General features: G+C 46.3%; 1 protein-coding gene across 1 annotated transcript in view; it reads right to left on the bottom strand.

The window, feature by feature from the left end:
- Positions 1–11874, bottom strand: part of YWHAG (tyrosine 3-monooxygenase/tryptophan 5-monooxygenase activation protein gamma) — a 28713-nt gene extending 16839 nt beyond the window's left edge. The window contains exon 1 of the mRNA XM_083714861.1: positions 11146–11874. Coding sequence (XP_083570987.1) covers positions 11146–11232 — 87 coding nt within the window. The 5' untranslated portion in view covers positions 11233–11874. The remainder of the gene's footprint in view (positions 1–11145) is intronic.
- Between the last annotated feature and the right edge of the window lie 6520 nt (positions 11875–18394).

Genomic DNA, 18394 nt, shown 5'->3' on the forward strand with positions numbered 1-18394 from the left:
GTTCTGTCATGCGAATGAAGGAGGAAGTGTTTACTTAAGACTACAACAGCCCAGCAAGTCATTCTCCATAGCAACAGTATTGCATAGTTCAGTGTTTCCCAACCTTGTGCCTCCAGATGTTTTTGGCCTACAACTCCCATCATCCCTGACCACTGGTCTTGCTAGCTAGGGATGATGGGAGTTGTAGGCCAAAAACATCTGGAGGCACAAGGTTGGGAAACACTGGCATAGTTAAAAGCTTGACTAAATCTGGCTTTTTTTGCTGACATTTTCGCATTACCCATCAGGCAGTATCTGCTTGCTGCCTAAGAAAACCTTGTATCTATGCACTTGCCAGGTAGCCAAACCCGGAATTGCACTCAGGAAAGTGACCTGATGGGAGGCCGGACTGACCGCTTCTGTGTGCAATATATAAAGGGGTGGGCACTATCAAAAAGATAAACCTCCTCCAGCATAGAAATGCACCAGGCTGCTATAGGAGATCCCCACCACTGCAGGGAAGTAAAACCTTTACAGGCTAGAAACTTTTGCTGTCTTGACAAGGCTGGTGGTCATTGCTGAAGGACAGCTTTATTCTTCCTTTTTATTTTTACTTGCGGCTGAATACTCCCAAGAAGTGTAACTCAGCTCTCATTGTGACTCTGGTGCAAGAAAAAAGATGTATTTATATTCCACCAAGTAGCTCAAGACGGTGTACACAGTTGTCCCCATCCCCAGTTTATCCGCACAACAACCCTGAGAGGTAGGTTAGGCCGAGAGGCAGTGCCTGGCCCAAGGTCACCCAGCGAGCTTCAAGGCCAAGTAAAGCATTTGAACCCTGGTCTTCTAGCCCCTAATCCAACACTCTGATCAACACACCACACTGGCTAGTGCCAGCTTAGGAGGTTTAGTTTGGTCAGAATCAAGTATATGCTTCCAGAGTTAACATTACTTCTGGTATATGGGGCACCATAGCCATTAGAAGGTTGTGAAAATTTGTGTCCCGGGCTTTTTAGACTCTTCTACCCATGTACTATCTGAAACCAAAGGGGAGGGAGCCAGATGGGGTGAAGGAGAGGGACAATTATTTTTTGACATGGGGGGGGGGGGGGAGAGAGAGAGAGATGCAGCAGTATATTCTGTTCAAGCTTTAAATTAAGCTGTGCTGTTACTATGGAGAAGGGAAGGGAATCTGCCTGTAAAAGTCTCCAGGTTCAATGGCCTATAATAATTTTAAGCCTACACATTTCCACTTAATAGCCTGGCTCTGCACATTTGTGACCTGGGTCATTAGCTAAAGCCAAGAGGTGCCTCAGTGATCAGCCAGGCTTCAGGTGTTCAAGCAACACAGCAACACAGCCCCCCTACATCCCTTTGTCCTCCTGCCAGCCCTGAGGGAGCCCCGCCCAACAGCACCAGCACAGCTGCCTCAATCAGCTGTTTGCGAAATTAAGACTTTATCCCAAGTGGATCGTGGCTCCACTTTTAAGGGGTGAGCAACATCGCAACCAGAACACAGAAGTCAGTTCTAAAACCTACCGATTGCACTCAGTGTTGGAAACTCAAGATATATAAGCTAACTGCCAAATGGGACCTTAAACCTAGGTTACGGTCGCCACAGCAGAATGCCTAGGCGCCATTTCCCCCCAGTGAAATTTGTTGTTGCTATTGCTATTCAGTTCATTAACACTCTGTATTTTAAAGACAAGACCTCAATGTGGTTTACAGCACATTAAAATATCAAATACAACAATCCAGAATAAAACCAATTCAAGGGAAAGATTTCAGATCCTTCTCTGACACCTTGCTTGCCCCATATTTATTTATTTAGCTACTTGATTTATAGAGCTGCTAGTAGCAGAAGGACTCTAGGAAGCCAGTGTGCTGTAGTGGCGAGAGTGTCAGACTAGGACCTGGGAGATCAGGGTTCGAATCCCCACTCAGTCAGGATGGAAGCTCACTGGGTGACCTTGGAGTCACTCACAGCCTCCTAACCTACCTCAAAGGGTCATTGTCGGGATTAACAGAGGAGGGGAGTGAACCATGTACTCCTTAGAGAAAAAGTTGGGTTATAAATGCAATAAATGAGCTCCTCTTCTTACCTGCATAAGAAAGTTAGAGAAGCCAACCAGATGGAGATGTCAGTTGCCAATCTGGCATCCAGAGATCTCCACGTGGTCGCAAGTGGAACGACACCTGTTGCAAAACGCACCTGGCTGATTTCTAACACTGAAGCCACTTCAAACAGAAGCTTCCATTTTATTCCACAGATGCCATTTATGTATGCATCCAGCACACACTTAAATGGGCCTACAATTTAGAATGCCCTGAACATTTTTTTAAGTGAATTATTCAGTAAAATACATCCAAGATTTCATATTCACAAGACGTTTAATTGAGCTGGCACACTAGATGTTAACAATATGGGACTGAGCAGATTTCTGTGCCACTCAGATATTCTAACGTTAGGAAATCTCAACAATTCTCAAGGCTTGTGTATTTTGGTACCTCCTTTCCCGCACTTCCAGGCAAAAGATTGCTATACACATGCCCAATAAAACTTAGGCAGTTCTGAAACCCATTTCTAGGGGGGGGGGTAGCTGTGATAGTCCATTGCAGGGGGGGAGGGAAAATGTCACACTGAAATTTGAAGTAGACAATCAGCTCTCTCAAGCTTGTTCATTAGTTTGCAGAAGCATCTCATGCTCTTGCTAATGTTAACATACTAGGAATGTCTCTTCCTCCTCTGGATCACTGAGAGGTTCAGAGTGTAGAACGGGAACAAAGAATGAGCAATCCAAAGCCACCCAATAGAACCATGTGGAGACAGGGTGAGAATATAGCAGGTAAAAAGGCAAATGCTGTATCATACTGAGGAATCAATTTAGGATATTGCATTCTACCTAAATAGGAGCCTTTCAGCACAGTCTGCTGCAGTTCTTCTGGCCCACCCAACATAAGGGCCCAGTAGACACGTCACTTTAAACCACTGTTAAGCTTAGCTATGCTTTAAAGGTACACACACAGCTAGGGGTTAAAGCGGGGGGGGGGGACTTTGGTGCTACAGATGTTGCTGAACTGAAACTCCCCCCAGTCCAGCAAGCATGGTCAATGTCCAGGGATGATGCAAACTGTAGCTCTGGAGGGCCAAGGGTTCTTCTCAATATACCTGGTTGAAAGGGGCACACAAGTGAGTCTGCTGTCTAAAGCAGGGTGGTCCAACATGCTGTCCAGGGGCTACATGTGACCCTTGATGCCTTTTTGGGCGGCCCTCAGAAACATTTGGCACTGGGATTTGGGAAGAAGGCAGGAGGGCTCTTAACAGGGTCCTAGAGTCTTCCCACCTCCTTCCCAAAGTCTAGTTAGCACTTCCCCAGCTTTGGGGAGAAAGTGGGAGGACTCTAGGACCCTGCCTTCCAAATGCCTGGTGCCTGGGGCATCCAATTTTGGCCTTACTCCTCCCTTCACAAGACGAGGCCCACAGGTTCCATGTTGAAGGACTCTTGCGGCCTACTTGGTATTGAGATTTTGGGCCATCGTGGTCTAGAGGTATGACCAATTACTGAAGACACCAAAGGCCAGAAAGCTTTGTGATCTGCAGAACCAGGGCTACATAGCTGGAGGGAAGCTAAATACCATCTTTGTTCAGCATTCACTTCAACAGAGTGCCATCAGTAGGTTAGACACGACAGTGCAGCCTACAGAATGTCACGCAAACTATGAAAACATTAAAGATGCCTGCAGGACAACGGAGCATTTCAGCACAGCTAAAGCATGAAATGTTAAAAAGGAACAATGCTACCAAGTGGATAAAATGGATCACTAGACCAGGCCAGTCACTGTTGCTGTTGGTTGCCTTCATTCCTCAAAAACCCAAACCTGCCATCTTCCTGCATTAAATAATTAACCCACTGCCATTTTTAGAAACCACATAAAGTCAAGCCGACTTTGCAACTATTTTCCCCCCTCTTCATCTACACAAAAACCTTTCCCTCAAATTACCCAGCAACAGATGACCTAAAAGGCCTCCCTATATAAACCTGCCCAGGTGCTGAGATCCTCAGGTGAGCACCTTTTCTCGGTCCCACCAACACCAGAGGCATGGTTAGGGGTGACACAGGAAAGAGCCTTTTCTGTGGCTGCTCTTGGTATTGTCAAATTCCCTCCCAAGAGAAGTCAGACTGGCTCCCTCTTTGCTATCCTTCCACTGGCAGACTAAAACCTTCCTGCTCAGAGAAGCAGACAGGGCTGACCACTGGCTTGTCTCTGATGTATTCTAATTACTGCTTTTAGCTACTTTGTTATTACTTTGCATTTTATCATGTTTTTAAATGTTGCAAACTGTCCTGAATCCCAACTTGGAATAATAATAATAATAATAATAATAATAATAATAATAATAATAATAATGGCATCTTTGGGCAGGGTAGAAGACAAAGAAAGAGGCCTGCTTCTTGTTCACAATCACTGCTTCATCCATACAATCTACTTACTGGTTACTCTTAAGAGGGAAGTGATCCTATAATGTGCTCCTACTCCCCAGGGCCTCAACTGACTTCTCAACACAGAAAGAAAGTTCTGAAGGTTTTCCATCTCAGAGAACTTTCATCTTCATGGACGATCCCATTCTGGCAAGAATGAAACACTGGCTGGCGGCCAAGGCTGGCCACTCCCCGCGGCGTTTTGCTTCCTGACCTAACGGACTGGTAGCCGCAAAGGGCAGCTTTCTGATCTATCTTTGTAGAGCTGCAGCGCTCTTGGCGTATGGGTGCATTAAAGGTCACTTGTAACATCACACTTTGCCCTAATGCTATTATTACATTTTGGACACTTGGCCACAGAGAAACATTCGAAAATGGTTTCCTCGTACTTCTCATCCCAAAGGATGAGTATCGCTTGTTAGCACTTTCTCCCAAACGCCGGAAATAGGGCAGCACCTTTAGGTGATATGACTAGCCACTAATATTGGCTAAGATTTACGGCAATATTTCAGGTGCTGTTTTACTGGGTTTGTTCTAGGGATTTGTCCTAAGGTATATAGGGCGATATAAAAATTCAATATATAATAGTAATAATTTTTGTATGGCTTTTACTGCACTGCAATGGTTTTCTTCTCCTCCCTGATTTTAAGATAGGCTTTTAAGGTTTTAAATCTTTATAAATCTTTATACACTTGGTGAAGCAAGCAACTAATACACTGAAATAACAGCTTTGAACGTAGGAGGCTGAATCAAGATGTGGTACTAGTATTGAGGTCAATGAAACCTGTTAAGATTTTATCTCATTGTGGTATAAAGCAATGCTTTTCAAACTATCCAATGTGGTGGACCAGCAACACCCACCCATACCCCAGGGACTGGTACCATATTTGGTTCCTGAAACATGCCACCCAATCTGGGTTGTGGTGGAGCTGCCCTGGACCAGCAGCCCAATGCCTTGAAGACCAGCACCAGTCTGTGGACCACCACTTTGTGGAACACAGCTTTAAAGGACACTGACATTTAATGCGTACAAAAAAACAACTCTGCAAAGCTAGCAGTGACTGCATTTCCTTATTTCAGAGGCAGAGATACTAAAAAAATAAAGGCCCCTGGTCTTTAAGTTACCCTGCACTTTTGAATGAAATCTGAATAAATTCCATAAATTATCCAGCTAGAGCACATCAAAGCTAGATGTCACACCTAGGCATGGTGCAGTTCTTTTTAACTAGGAGCTGGGAAGACTTCCAGCTCTAGAGGGACTGCAAGGAGTCAGGGTGGGGCGAGGCTTTATCTCCATTACAACTAATGGATGTTGATCTAGGCATCCTGCGATAGGCAGCTGTATGGCAGGCCATGGGAGTCGATCCTGAAGCAGAACTGCTGATGCATCCACATCAAACATGCTTTCAACATATCACGCCTCTAAATTTTAGATTCTAAAACTTGGGGGATTTTTCTTGTGGTGGGGGGGGGGGGCAACCGTCTCAGTTTAAAGGCTCTTGCACAAACCACCCTTTCATTCCAGTTGTAAAACAGCTATCACCTTTTATACTCAAAGCAAATCAGAATCCTACGCACGGAGAATTTTGTGAGCAATGGCAGGCCCCCAACCTTTAACGACGACAACGATTTATTCCCCACCCCCCTCTACCTAAGGCCCCAGGGTGGGTTGCAGCAATTAAAACACAGAATGTTATAAACAGTTTAAAGCAACTTGCAATCACAGAAATAAGGTGGGTTCCAAATAAACCCATCTCAAGCGTCAAAGGCAAGGCTGAAGAGGTACTTTTAACCAGCACTTGCCAGGTGTGCTAAAGGACAAACTAAACTGTATTAACCTTAAATGCAGGCCCTGGTATCTTTTAGACTAGCAAGTGTGCCAATTGCTAGCTTAAGGAAATTCTCCCAATGGCACTGTCTGGGCAGGAAAATGTATGCTGTGATCCTTCCATTTTAGCAGAGGACAATTCGTGGCAGCGAGTTGCCTTCATACTAACCCAACTGCCTTAATATTTGAGCAGCCAGCAGATGCAGCAAAGTCTTGAAGAGGGGGTCATGCTTCTGAGCTCTTCCATCCGGACAGTACATACACACTGCCCAGCAAATTAATGCTTCGGCAAATTCATGGGAGATAAAGCTATCGAGAGCTACCAGTCCTGATCACTGTATGCTACCTTCAGGGAACAGAGGCAGCATGCATCTGAATGCCCACTGGTGGGCATTCAGCAGTGAAAAAAGTGCTGTTGTGCTCAGCTCCCGCTTGTGGCCTTCCTGTAGGCATTTGGTTGACCACTGTAGGAAGCACGGCATTGGATTAGATGGGCTTTGGTCTGGTCCAACATGGCTCTTCTTACATTCAGGTAAAAGAGGACACATGCCAGCAGCATGATTTTGTGCACTGTCTTCAATAAGCCATAGTTGCCCATGTTGACAAGTTGTCTTAGAAAGTAACCACAAACTACAATCAGGATATAGTCTAAAGCAGGCATAGGCAAACTCCAGCCCTCCAGGTGTTTGGGACTACAATTCCCATCATCCCTGACCACTTGTCCTCTTAGCTAGAGATGGTGGGAATTGCAGTCCCAAACATCTGGAGGGCCGGAGTTTGCCTATGCCTGGTCTAAAGGCTCAGACTAACTATTAGGCTGTGGGTGCATTTAACTGTAGCAGTGGAGAAGCAATTTTGGGGAGATGTTAGAAGAGACCTAATAATGAATGCCTACTGCAAAAAAAGTGAATGGTTAACTACGGTATAGATGGCAATAAAGACAATTAAGTGCATTAGTTGCGAAAGCAGAAGCGAATGAGGACCTAAAATCCACTGTCCATTCCAACAGGAGAGGTGTCAATCCAAATTCAATCACTACATTTCTGCATTACCTTGGACAAATGCCATTTGTACACTCTCTGCTACCACCTGGGTGCACTGCAGCTTCTACTCTTATGCGTGACATCATTGAGTTGCTACGGAAATGAGTGCGAGGTCATAAGTCTCCCACACAGCTGGAAGTGGGGTAGAGGGAAATAGTGTTGCACAGTGGCAAAAGGAGATGGAGAAAAATATCAAGCGTTAACTCAGCCCCGGTCCATTAAGATGGGCTTTAAATTTTCTTTTCTGAGTAGAGCAGGCCAGATCTTTGTGTTGGCCCTAGGAGGAAGCACTGAGCAAAGATTTCCCAAAAAAACCCCAACCCAGATACTAACACAGCTGGACTCGAAGTGCTGTAACATCCCAGGCTACTGTTTTAGAAGAGATTAGCATTTCTACTTCTTTACACAGATTTATTTGCTAAGGTACATTTAAGGCAATTACAGCAATAAAGCAACAGAAATAGGGGGTTGCTGAAAGTATCAGTCTTCAGGTAGTCATAAAATGAAATGCACAGATCTTAAAATACAGAGTTTTACGCCTTGCATTCAGTGAGATTACTCTGCAAGCACTGACTGACATCAAATCATCCTGCAGAGAGGGATGCTCAAATATTAACACAGCACTACCGTGCCACTAGGCTGATTCCCCACCCTAATTATGCTGCTAGCTGCATCTTCTTCTGCTCCTAGCTAAGCTTCAGCAGTTTCACATGCTTGACAAACGAACGGTTACGACAAAATGGTGCAATCAGGGAGAGAGAGCAGCATCCCAGGCAAGACTGCGACAATTCTGGATCAGTATTCACTATTCATCAGAGACAGAGGCCACGCTGGCTTCTCTTAAAGGCTCAGACCTGACTAACAAGACAAATATAAAGAACCGTTCTCCTCTTTAAAGCAACCCCTCCCTCCCTCTCTCCACCCAGTCTAGCCTCTCTGCAATATGACAAATGCAGAATCTTCTGGAATGACTTGATACTGCCTCCTACGATCGCTTTGTTTGCAAGATCACATCAAAGATTTCTCTCTTTTCCCCCCTTTTACTTATTGAACACTCAAAGAGGCCACCTGTATTTTTTTTTAAAAAAAATACCCTAGTTGCACAATTTAAGAACTGTTCCATTTACAGCTGTCGTTTTAAAACATAAAAATTAACAGCACGTCATCCTATCTTAAGCCCCTTTTTGAAAAGCTAACCTAGATAAATACTAAGATTGCTAGAGATTGGAGTCACCGGTCTTTCCGAATTGCACACCTTTCTCTCACCTGAGAGAATAATGTATAATAGTGGACAGGGTGAGGGGAGAGAGAAATAACCCTAGGGAAAGATTTGCCTACTGGTTAACCTACATATCTGATTCAAGCTGTCTCCCTGTAATACCATACCACCCTGCAAAAGTGTGTTAAGATAGGGTGGAAGCCTTGCAGATCATTTACATCCCCCAAAAATGTAATCTTAAGGCCAGCTCTTTGCAATGAAGACAGTTCCTTGCCCTGTCATGAGGCAGATTAAGAGGGTATGGTAGGTGATTGTGGGTGGGGTTGGTTGGGGGGGGGGTAGGGAGGGCACAGCAGATGAATTCATGGGAAAGGCACCGCCCAAACACCAGGGAGGGAGAGATAAAGAGGGGGCAGAGGACACAGCACAGGTTACACTCTGCCCTTCACTTTTTTCTCCAACAGGGTGAAACAAGAGGGGACCCATATATAAATTGCACTGTCATCGCCACCACCCCACTTCTTTCCCTCAAAGCAGAAGAGAAACCATTTTTAACTAGGCCCAATGATAAGGCAGAAAAGAGGACATCCTCCAAAGAGGATGGCGCCTAATCTTACAAAGCATCAGACCTGAAATAGAAGCACATGCCTTTTGGTGTGTAAGGTGCCTCTGAAACACTGAAGGTACTCCAGGGGAAGAGGGGATTTGAGAGCACCTTAAGCCCAGAGCAGCATTTGGAAAAAAGAGCCACCCAAGGGGGTCAAAATGCTACCTGGACATTTCAATGGAGGCCACTGTGCCCTAAGGGATAAATGAGAAATCTGGGGAAACAGGGACCAAGCAAAGTGTAAGATGGTAAGAGAGGATGCATAGGGTGGCCAAGCATTTTCAGGGACAGACTGACATGGAAAAGGACAGGAAAGAGCATCCCTGTAAAAAGGGGGGAATTGCAACTTTAGGGAGGGGCATCTCCAGGAGGGGGGGGGGAGAGCATCATGTTCCCTTCCCATTACACTTACTCAGGGAGGGGCATCTATTCCAGGAATGCTGCTTTTATTGTTTAAGGCACCTTTTGAAGCTGCATTTCCCTACCAAAATATGAATGCAGGCAGCATGTATGGATATCTGTGTGTGTGTGAATGTGTGAGGTCCAGTGGTGATGGTTAAAGATGACACTGACCCCAAGCAGGGGAATTATCCTTTGGGCACATGGGGAAGAGAGAGCAAATCGCTTTTTGCTCTAGGCATGGTGGAGCAGGAGAAGAGTTCAGGGCTTGGCTCTGCAAGGCCATTTCTACCTCCCAGGGGAAATGCTTGCAAGGTGGGGTGGAGAATGGGAGTGACAAGAGAAGAAGAAACCTCCTTACTCACTCCCCAAAGCATTTTCTGTATGGGGCAAGGAAAGGGATGGACAAGAAGGACCTGTGTGTGTGTGTGTGTGTGTGTGTGTCACACACACAGAGAGAGTAATGCCTCCACAGAGAGCCAGTTGCAGCACCTGCCCCCCTTTCAAAATGAAGAGAATTCATCAATGGCATTTCCTCTAGCCATCATTTAATTGGGGATGGAGCAGACAGAAAATCTAAATACATTCTAAAATTGGGAGGGGGGATTTTCTGTGGAAACATTCTCCCCCTCCCTTTAATTTCTTCCCTTTGCCCTTTGTATGAACTATTTCTCCCACCCTCAAGACAGAGAAAAAGAGACCCCTGCTTACCACCACCACCACAAATCAAAGCATTTATGCTTTTGAAGCATGCGGATTAAATAAGTGCATTGGTCCCCTACTCAAAAATAAACACATTTTCTGTGCAAGAAATAATACATAGCATACACTCTCCTCAGAGAACATGTCCATTTCTCTCCCCCCCCCACATCTTTCTTTTTTGCCAATATGTTGATCTCCCCCTCCCAATAAATTAATATGAGTCCATTTCTCTTAATAATGAAAAACCCTGTCAATTGCCACCACCGCTCTCCCCATCCAGTAAATGAATATATGGTGTGAGGAAGACAAAATTATCTCACCCTACCCAAAATGCCCCCTCCTCATGTCAAAAGAAAGAAAAGGCACGTTATCCTCCTTCAGTCACTGAACAAATCTGGGGAACGGTTGCAAATTCTCTCACTTATCTCCAATAATATCCACCAGAAGCAATATATTCTACACATTGATTAACGTAATTTATTTTAATTTACAATAATAATCAATACTGTATGTTAACATTTTGATTTAATATATTTATGCACATTAAGGAGGGGTGAATTATCTGAACCACTAAATGAAGAATACTAACCAGTAGACACATCCTACTCCCCTCCACTAAAAAAAAAAGGAAAATTGGGGTGGGGAGCTGGGAATCCCCCCTTTTAAGAATATCTCCCAGAAATTTCCCCCCAGAGGGGAAAAAAATCTCAATTCCCCCCCCCCTTCTCTCAATAAAAAAGGGTGGCACCCCCCCCCCCGCAACAAAGGAGGCAGACGGGAGGGAGGGGAAAGGGGAAAAGGAGGAGGGAAGGCCCTTCTGCGGTGGCGGCCGCGGCGGCAGCAGCAGCGGAGGAAACCGGGAGGAGGAGGGAGGAGGAGAGACTCACGTTCTTCATGGCAGCCGCCATGTCGTCGTATCTCTCGGCTTGCTCAGCCAGCCGGGCTTTCTGCACCAGCTGCTCGCGGTCCACCATCTTTCTTCTTCTTTTTAATTCTTGGCTTGGACTTTTATCAAAATAACAGTAGTAATAATAATAATAATGGCAGCAAACCTATCTCTCGTTTATCCCGACCGCGCGCTGAAGGTGAGAGAGAAACGCAAAAACAAAACGGGAGGAGGAACGGGAGAGAGAGAGAGGAAAGAAGGAAGGGTGGCAATGGAACTAGAGGCAGGCGCGCGCGCCAATCAGGGCCGGCCGAACGCTGGGCGCGCGCGAAGCAAGCAAGCAGGCGGTTAAGCTGCTTGCTGCTGCTGCTGCTCCCGCCGCTGTTCCCTGAGCGCGAGACGGACTTTCGCTTCTTTCCCCCCTCACGCTCGCGCCGCTACTGCTCTCGCTCCCTCGCACGGCAACAACAGCGGACTGTAGTAGCTGCGGCGGCTGCACCCGGGCGGCGTGCGCATGCGCCCCTATTTCTCCTCTCCCGTCTCCCCTCCTCTAAGGGATCCTCCCGCAGCACGTAGACCCCGCCTCCCCCTCTCCCCACCAGAGCCCCTATTGGAGCCGCGCGCTCCTCCCGCCCGCCCTTTTTTCCTTTGCCTTCTAAAGGAAAAGAAAGAGGCGCCAAACCGCCGCGCGGTTCTCTTTCCCTCCTCGCTCACACCCCCACCGCCTCACAAAGACTATCCCACCGCCTACGCGAAGGGCACCATGGGAGTTGTAGTTTGCTCTCTGTCCGGGAGTGTTAAAGCACGCTTTGAGTCTGAGGGAAAGCCTTCTGAGAGGGAGCCTCCATTTCCCATAGAGCAACGCGTGCCTCGCTATTAGTACGAAAAATTGTATTTATACGTATATATATTGTCTTTATACGTATATATACATATACGTAGGTATATATACATATACGTACTTATTCATACAGTTTTGTGTTCATATATGTACAGACACACAATGTGTGTGTGTATAACGTATATTTAACATCAGTGCAGTTCATGCGTTTATCATGTCGATGCAAATATTAAACATGTCGTTACTATCCAAATTAAATCAAATCATATTAAATTGATTATAGTACAAAATACTGGTCCTGTCACAGTAACCTAATTATTTTAAATTCATTATAACCTTCCCTCTGCTTCCAATGAAGCTCTGTTTTGTCTTCACAATAGCCCACTGTGGCAAGTTAGACTGATACAGAATGTCCCCCCAAAGCCACTCATTGGGTATCATTTAAACACCGATCTCTCCTGTCTTAAGTCACATCCATACCACATACTCAAAACACATGGAAATCATATTTCAATTATATTTATTAAGTTTTCAAATATACAAGAACAAAAAGAACAACATATCCCCCCCCCAAGAAAACCCACCCTCTGCAAATATCTTCCCAACACGGGATCATTGACTAATCATAATACAGACATTTTAGCGGAAAGAAGAAAAGAGAAGTAATAGGACAAAGTCCATTTCTGAAGAAGACAAAGCCTCATCCAATCCAATCTTTTCCATGTCTGGCATGTATTTTTGTACATCCGATGTATGGAAATCATATTTAAAAGCACCTTTAGAGAGAATCCCAGAAGTATAGTTTGCCCCTCACAAAGCTGCAATTCCCAGCACACATTACAACCTACAGTTCTCAGGATTCTTAGGGGGAAGCCATGCAGTTTAAATGCATGGTGTGGATGTGATCCTAGCCTTACCCAACCTGTAAGCAGGACCAAATTGCAACAGCACTCTCCACACTTGTGATTCCCAGCAATGTGCATTCAGAGACAAATAATATAGCCAATGTCCTCTCTCCCAAAATACCCAGATACGGTATATAAGTATAGTACAAGGAAAAACCCATCGGCCGGCAGAACAAGACTCAAGCGAAAGAGAAAGACAAGTGGATCTTCTAGAGTTACAGATCAATATACAAGAACATAAAATAATGTGGAAATAGCTGTATATGGAGCAACAACAAAATGCTGCAGTGTTGAGTCCTTCTGTGCAAGCCTGACACCATTGTGCCCCTCTTATATATGTTTATTAAAATAGTTGTTTTACTACATGACATTTTTCAACAAGGAGACAAGAAATGTGAAGTCTCATGCACAAGCATGAGGTGGACAAAAGGCAGAACCTCTTTGAGTATAAGGACTCTCCTCACATGCCTTTCCAGAAATTAAGTTCTCCCCCCACCCTTGCAAAAAGCCCTATAGTCAAGCGATGACAAACCTTGTGCTTCAGCACTGGAGGGAGCACCCTGCAAGCAGCCTTCAAAGAACTGAATTGGACGAAGCTCAAAATATTCAGGAACTGGAAAGATTATTTCTCAACAAGAGAGATCACACTCCTGCTAAGTGCCTGCACCACTTTTAAGAAAGGCATGCATGGACTGCACTGCCATCAAAATCAACACTGGAAATAATCTAATATCTGGGAAATTGGGCCACAGCTCTCTGGTGAAAAGGAATATGCTGAGAACTGCCAAGAAGGGCCTTCTTGGTAGTGGTGCCCTTCCTGCCCACCTGAAAATTCAAACCCTGGAGGTCTGGCACCCTAATTAAGGTGCAGGATCCAGACATATGTCCATGCCACAGACATGTGGAGTCTTCCAGGGCTGCAGTAAGAACATCTACATGCAAAGGCTTTGCAGGAAAGGCAAATTCCTTGTTTCATAATACCATAATACATCATTGTGGTCCTATATGGGTCCATTATTTGGTGAAGTGTATCCCCCCCCCCCCCATTGCCAGTACAGTTGCTCATAAGCCATGGTTTTTGTAAGATCTCTGGAGAGTCAAATCTTTTATAACTGTATTATGAGACACAGGATATACTTTTTTACAAGCAGTTTTAATGATAATGCTTCTTTACACAGTTGTCCATTTTCAAAGCTACCCAAGTTAATGTTCCTCACTTGGATAATCACCTGGTGGCCAGGTGATCCTAGATAGAAGAACAATAGCCTGAATGGAGGAGGGGGAGCTGGAAGCAGGCTAGAAGCCGGAGACACAGAGAAATGCTTGCTTCGTGCTGGACTTAGGGGCTCCTCTGGAAACCTAAAGGGGAAGCAAGATCTACGGAGGTGTTAATGCTGTGAGCCCCTCCATATATGCTAAAGACGCCACAGTCTCCACTAACCTTCATTTCAAGGGAAGCACATCTTGGAGTTCCTCACTGCTCAGAGCAGGGTTTCCCAAACTTGGGTCACCAACAGTTTTTGGACTACAGTTCCCATCACCCCTGACCACTGGTCCTGCTAGCTAGTGATGATGGGAGGTGTAGTCCAACAACAGCTGGAGACCCAAGTTTGGGAAACCCTGGTGCATTGATTGGGGTGGCGTGTAACAATACTGTTGGCCCAATTTTACAGAACTCCCTTCCAGTTGTGGTCTGACAGCCCCCTCCTTGTTGGACATCTGGAACTTCCTGATTCCACCCCCCCTAATTCCAGCAAGCATTGATGTCCAATTTCATAAGTTCTAGCTGCTGTTTGTATCCTATCTTTGTAAGCCACTGAGAGGTGACGTCAATTAAGCGGTATATAAACTCTTTAAATAAATAAATTGTCAACGCCGTGTCAGAAAGGCACTCTGAATTGTCCTCCTGCACCATCACAGCGCATGGCGGGAATGCAGTGTCAAACAGGCTGGACATCTGTCTCCACCTGGGTCTCCTGTGCAGCTGACTGAACAGTGACAAAGCGGTGTCCCAATTAGATGATTGAGGAGGAGGAGGTGCAGAGGCAGCCAGCTGCTGGGGTGACAGGATCGCAGGTGGAGACCAGACAGACCGGGTGGGAGATTGTCAGCCCACCTACCTTCAAGGCACGTCCCTACTGCTATCATCCTAGAAATTCAGCCCTGCCAAACTCCAGGGGACGATCGCTGAACTGAGAGTGAAACAGCGCACTTAAGGGAAGCCAAAATAAAAGCCTGCAGAGGACTTAGAGCAGTATGGCATTCACAAGACAGACAAAAGGACAGGAAGCTCCCAGCTGGATGATGCACCCCTCCACATTTAGCAACGCATTTTCAGTGCATAGAATGTGCATGCCAAAACAAATGTTTTCCCTAAAAGATGCATGCAGAATGTGTAGTTTACTGGTGGATTTCATTGGGTACAATGGGTGGAACAGCATGTGATGGAAGGGAGAAGGACAGAGCAGACCTATATGACCATGATGGGATACCCCATCTCTAAGTGGGGCTTTGAATCCTGGACTACGTGTGGGGAACCTCCAGCCCACAGGCAAATTCTGGCCTGCCAGCAGGTCCAATTTGGCCCATGAGGCCATTTCTAACCACACCCACTGTCAACCGACTGAAGTCACTGTGTGAAACTGCAGAATGGTGAGGGGGTTCAATCCTACTGGGTTTTGCATCGGCAGTACATTCCCCTCAGGGAATGAACCGGTGAGGCAGACTGGCAGACCCCTGCCCCCCCCCCCCAGCTAACTTTGACAGGTGGGCGGGGCAGTGGGTGGTGTTACAATGATGTCCAATGACTGATAGGTGTGTGGCCTCATCGACCTGTCAAATTTGGCCTGTGGGGTGAGGATGGGAAGAATTGGCTCCTCAGGTCCAAGACATTTCCCTACGCTAGTGTGATCCTCTAACCAAGATGTACATAAACATGTCATCATACAGTCACCATTGGAGCATTTGTTGTGCTGCATCATTTAATCCTGGATTTGCATGACAACAGGAGTAGGAAAGGAACATGAGCAGAGATGGCAGCCCCTCTATCTATCTATCTATCTATCTATCATCTCCCACCTTTTTCTCCAAGGAACTCAAGGTGGCACACAGGGTTCTCCCCCTCCTCATTTAATCCCCAGAGCACCCTTGCAAGGTAGTCTGCACTGAATGAGCCAGTCACCCTATGAGCTTCATGACTGAGGGGGGATTTGAACTCTGGTCTCTACCAGGTCCTAGTCTGACACTCTAACCACTATGCCACACTAGCTCAATATATCGCTTTGTGAGCAAAGCAGCAGAAGCAGAGGGAAGGGACGAGGAGAAGAAGAAGAAACGATGATGATGGTGAGCTACTGGGAGGTACTGAGCTTTGCAGCAGATCCAACATCTTAGAAGCAAAGCAAAAAAGGGAGGGGTAAAATATGAGGGGGGTGCGGGAGATCTGCATCCCTGCACAAAAGACCTGGTAAGGCGCTCTGAGTCACCATGGAAGTCAAAAACAGGTCTCTCACCTGCAAGAGATTGCAGGCTCTGCAGGACTAGGGACCCACCACCGTTGTGTATGTAAAACGTCCATCTTCTGGGGCTGCTGGCTGAGGCCTTGCTGCATCCTGGCAGCAGTAGCAGCAGAGCAATCCTGGTGTATGTGCTTTGGAAAGCCTTGTTTGCAGCCCCCGAGACTGCAGTGGAATCGCCAGTCTGCTTTGCAAGTCATACTAATTGAGGACTGCAATGCAAGCCAGTTGTCTCTCCCTCTCCCTCTCTGCATTTGCTGCAGTGCAAGAGCTGGAGAGATGGCTGACGATGGGGGTGTGGAGGTGCATTGTGTAGTGGCCCCAAAAGCACTCGTAGAGATCGGCAGCCAATCAGGAGCGGCTGAGGGAAGTCTGCATGGCTTGCAGAGTAAATCAAAGGCAAGCAGCCTAAGGAACCATTGACAGGATGTGACATGGAAGAGAGAGAGAGAGAAATGGCCATTTTGCAGTGCCAGTAGTTGAAACCCTCAATAGCATCTCCCAGTAGGGTCTGTCCTTAATGTCTGAAACCCTGCAGAGCCAATGCCCACTCCAGGCCATCCCTGGTTCTATGCTTTGTCCTCGCCCTCTCCAGCTGAAGGATCTCACATCACAAGACCCAAGGCCCATGAACAGGGGTGGGAAACATTTCCATCTGCTGAGGAACACATTCACTCTGGGGCAGTCTCAGGAGGAGAGAGGGCTCTTGTGCTCAGGTCCTGCTTGTGGGTTTTCCAGAAGGGGCATCTGGCTGGCCACTGTGAGAACAGGATGCTGGACTGGGGGGGGGCATTGGCCTCATCCAGCACTGGCTCTTCTTATGCTCTGGGCTTCTTATGTTCATGACCATGCCATGCTTCACAGGTGTTTCTGCGTGCCTGATATGTTGGTGAGAAGAAACCAGAAACAGTTTGCCGGCCTTGATTTTAACAAGAGAGGATGTGTCATTTTGCAATCTTTCTTAAATCACAGAACCATGAGAACACAGCTTTATACTTAAATCATTGGTCCATTTAGCTCAACATGCATTGACTGGCAGCAGCTTCCCAGGCAGGGGATATGATGATGAGGAAGAGGAGGATATTGTTTATATGCCGCCCATCTGACTGGGTTGCCCCAGCTATTCTGGGCTCCTTCCAGCAAAATATAAAAATGCAATAAAATATCAGACATTATATACATATATATATATATATATATATATATATATATATATATATATAAACTTTACAGGGCTGCCTTCAAATGTCTTCTAAAAGTCAAAGAGTTGCTTATCTGTTTGACATCAAATTATCAGCCCTGACCGGAGATGTTGTGCAGGAAGGATTGAACCTGGGACCTTCAGATGCTCTGTCACTGAGCTATGACTCTTCCCCACAAGGACACCTGGCAACCTGGGAGCTGCTTCTGCTGCTCTGTGAATAAGCAGTATGCTGTTGTGGAAAAGAAGATCCTTTTAAAAAGCTGAGAATCTGTAACCGTGTACATGGCAGTCTTGCCCACCCTTTGGCAAAAGCTTAAGACCCAGGCAGGATGCTGTCCCAGGTGCTGATGCTGGGGCTGGTCTGCTCCTGCCCCCATTATCTGCTGCTCTCTGCTGGGTCCGTTGCCGCCCCACACCTGAAAGCTGCAGAGCTCCAGAATGCACCCCCAACTGTGCCCAGACACAGACGAGATGGACTTTCTGTTGAGAACAAGGCACCACGCTGCCACCGCAGGAATTGAGCAGATTTGATCTAACCATTTCTCTTTGGCCCAGATTTCCTGCTGCATTTCATCTCCGGCCTGCTGCCTTGCTGAGAGCAGGGTGTGGGAGAAGCAGGAAGGGGGAGGCGGAGAGAGAGGAATCCCTCCCTGGTGCTGCAATCTCTTCTCCCTTGCATCTCTCTCTCTCTCTTTCTCTCTGGGATTGTTTCTCCTCCTTGCAAACCCCCTCCTCCTCCTCACAAGCCGCTTGTTCTGCAGATGGATCCGGTGTGGATGAAGCCA

This window comes from Podarcis gaigeae, assembly GCF_964106915.1.
Source record: "Podarcis gaigeae genome assembly, chromosome: 15".
In the NCBI taxonomy this organism is placed as follows: Eukaryota; Metazoa; Chordata; class Lepidosauria; order Squamata; family Lacertidae; genus Podarcis; species Podarcis gaigeae.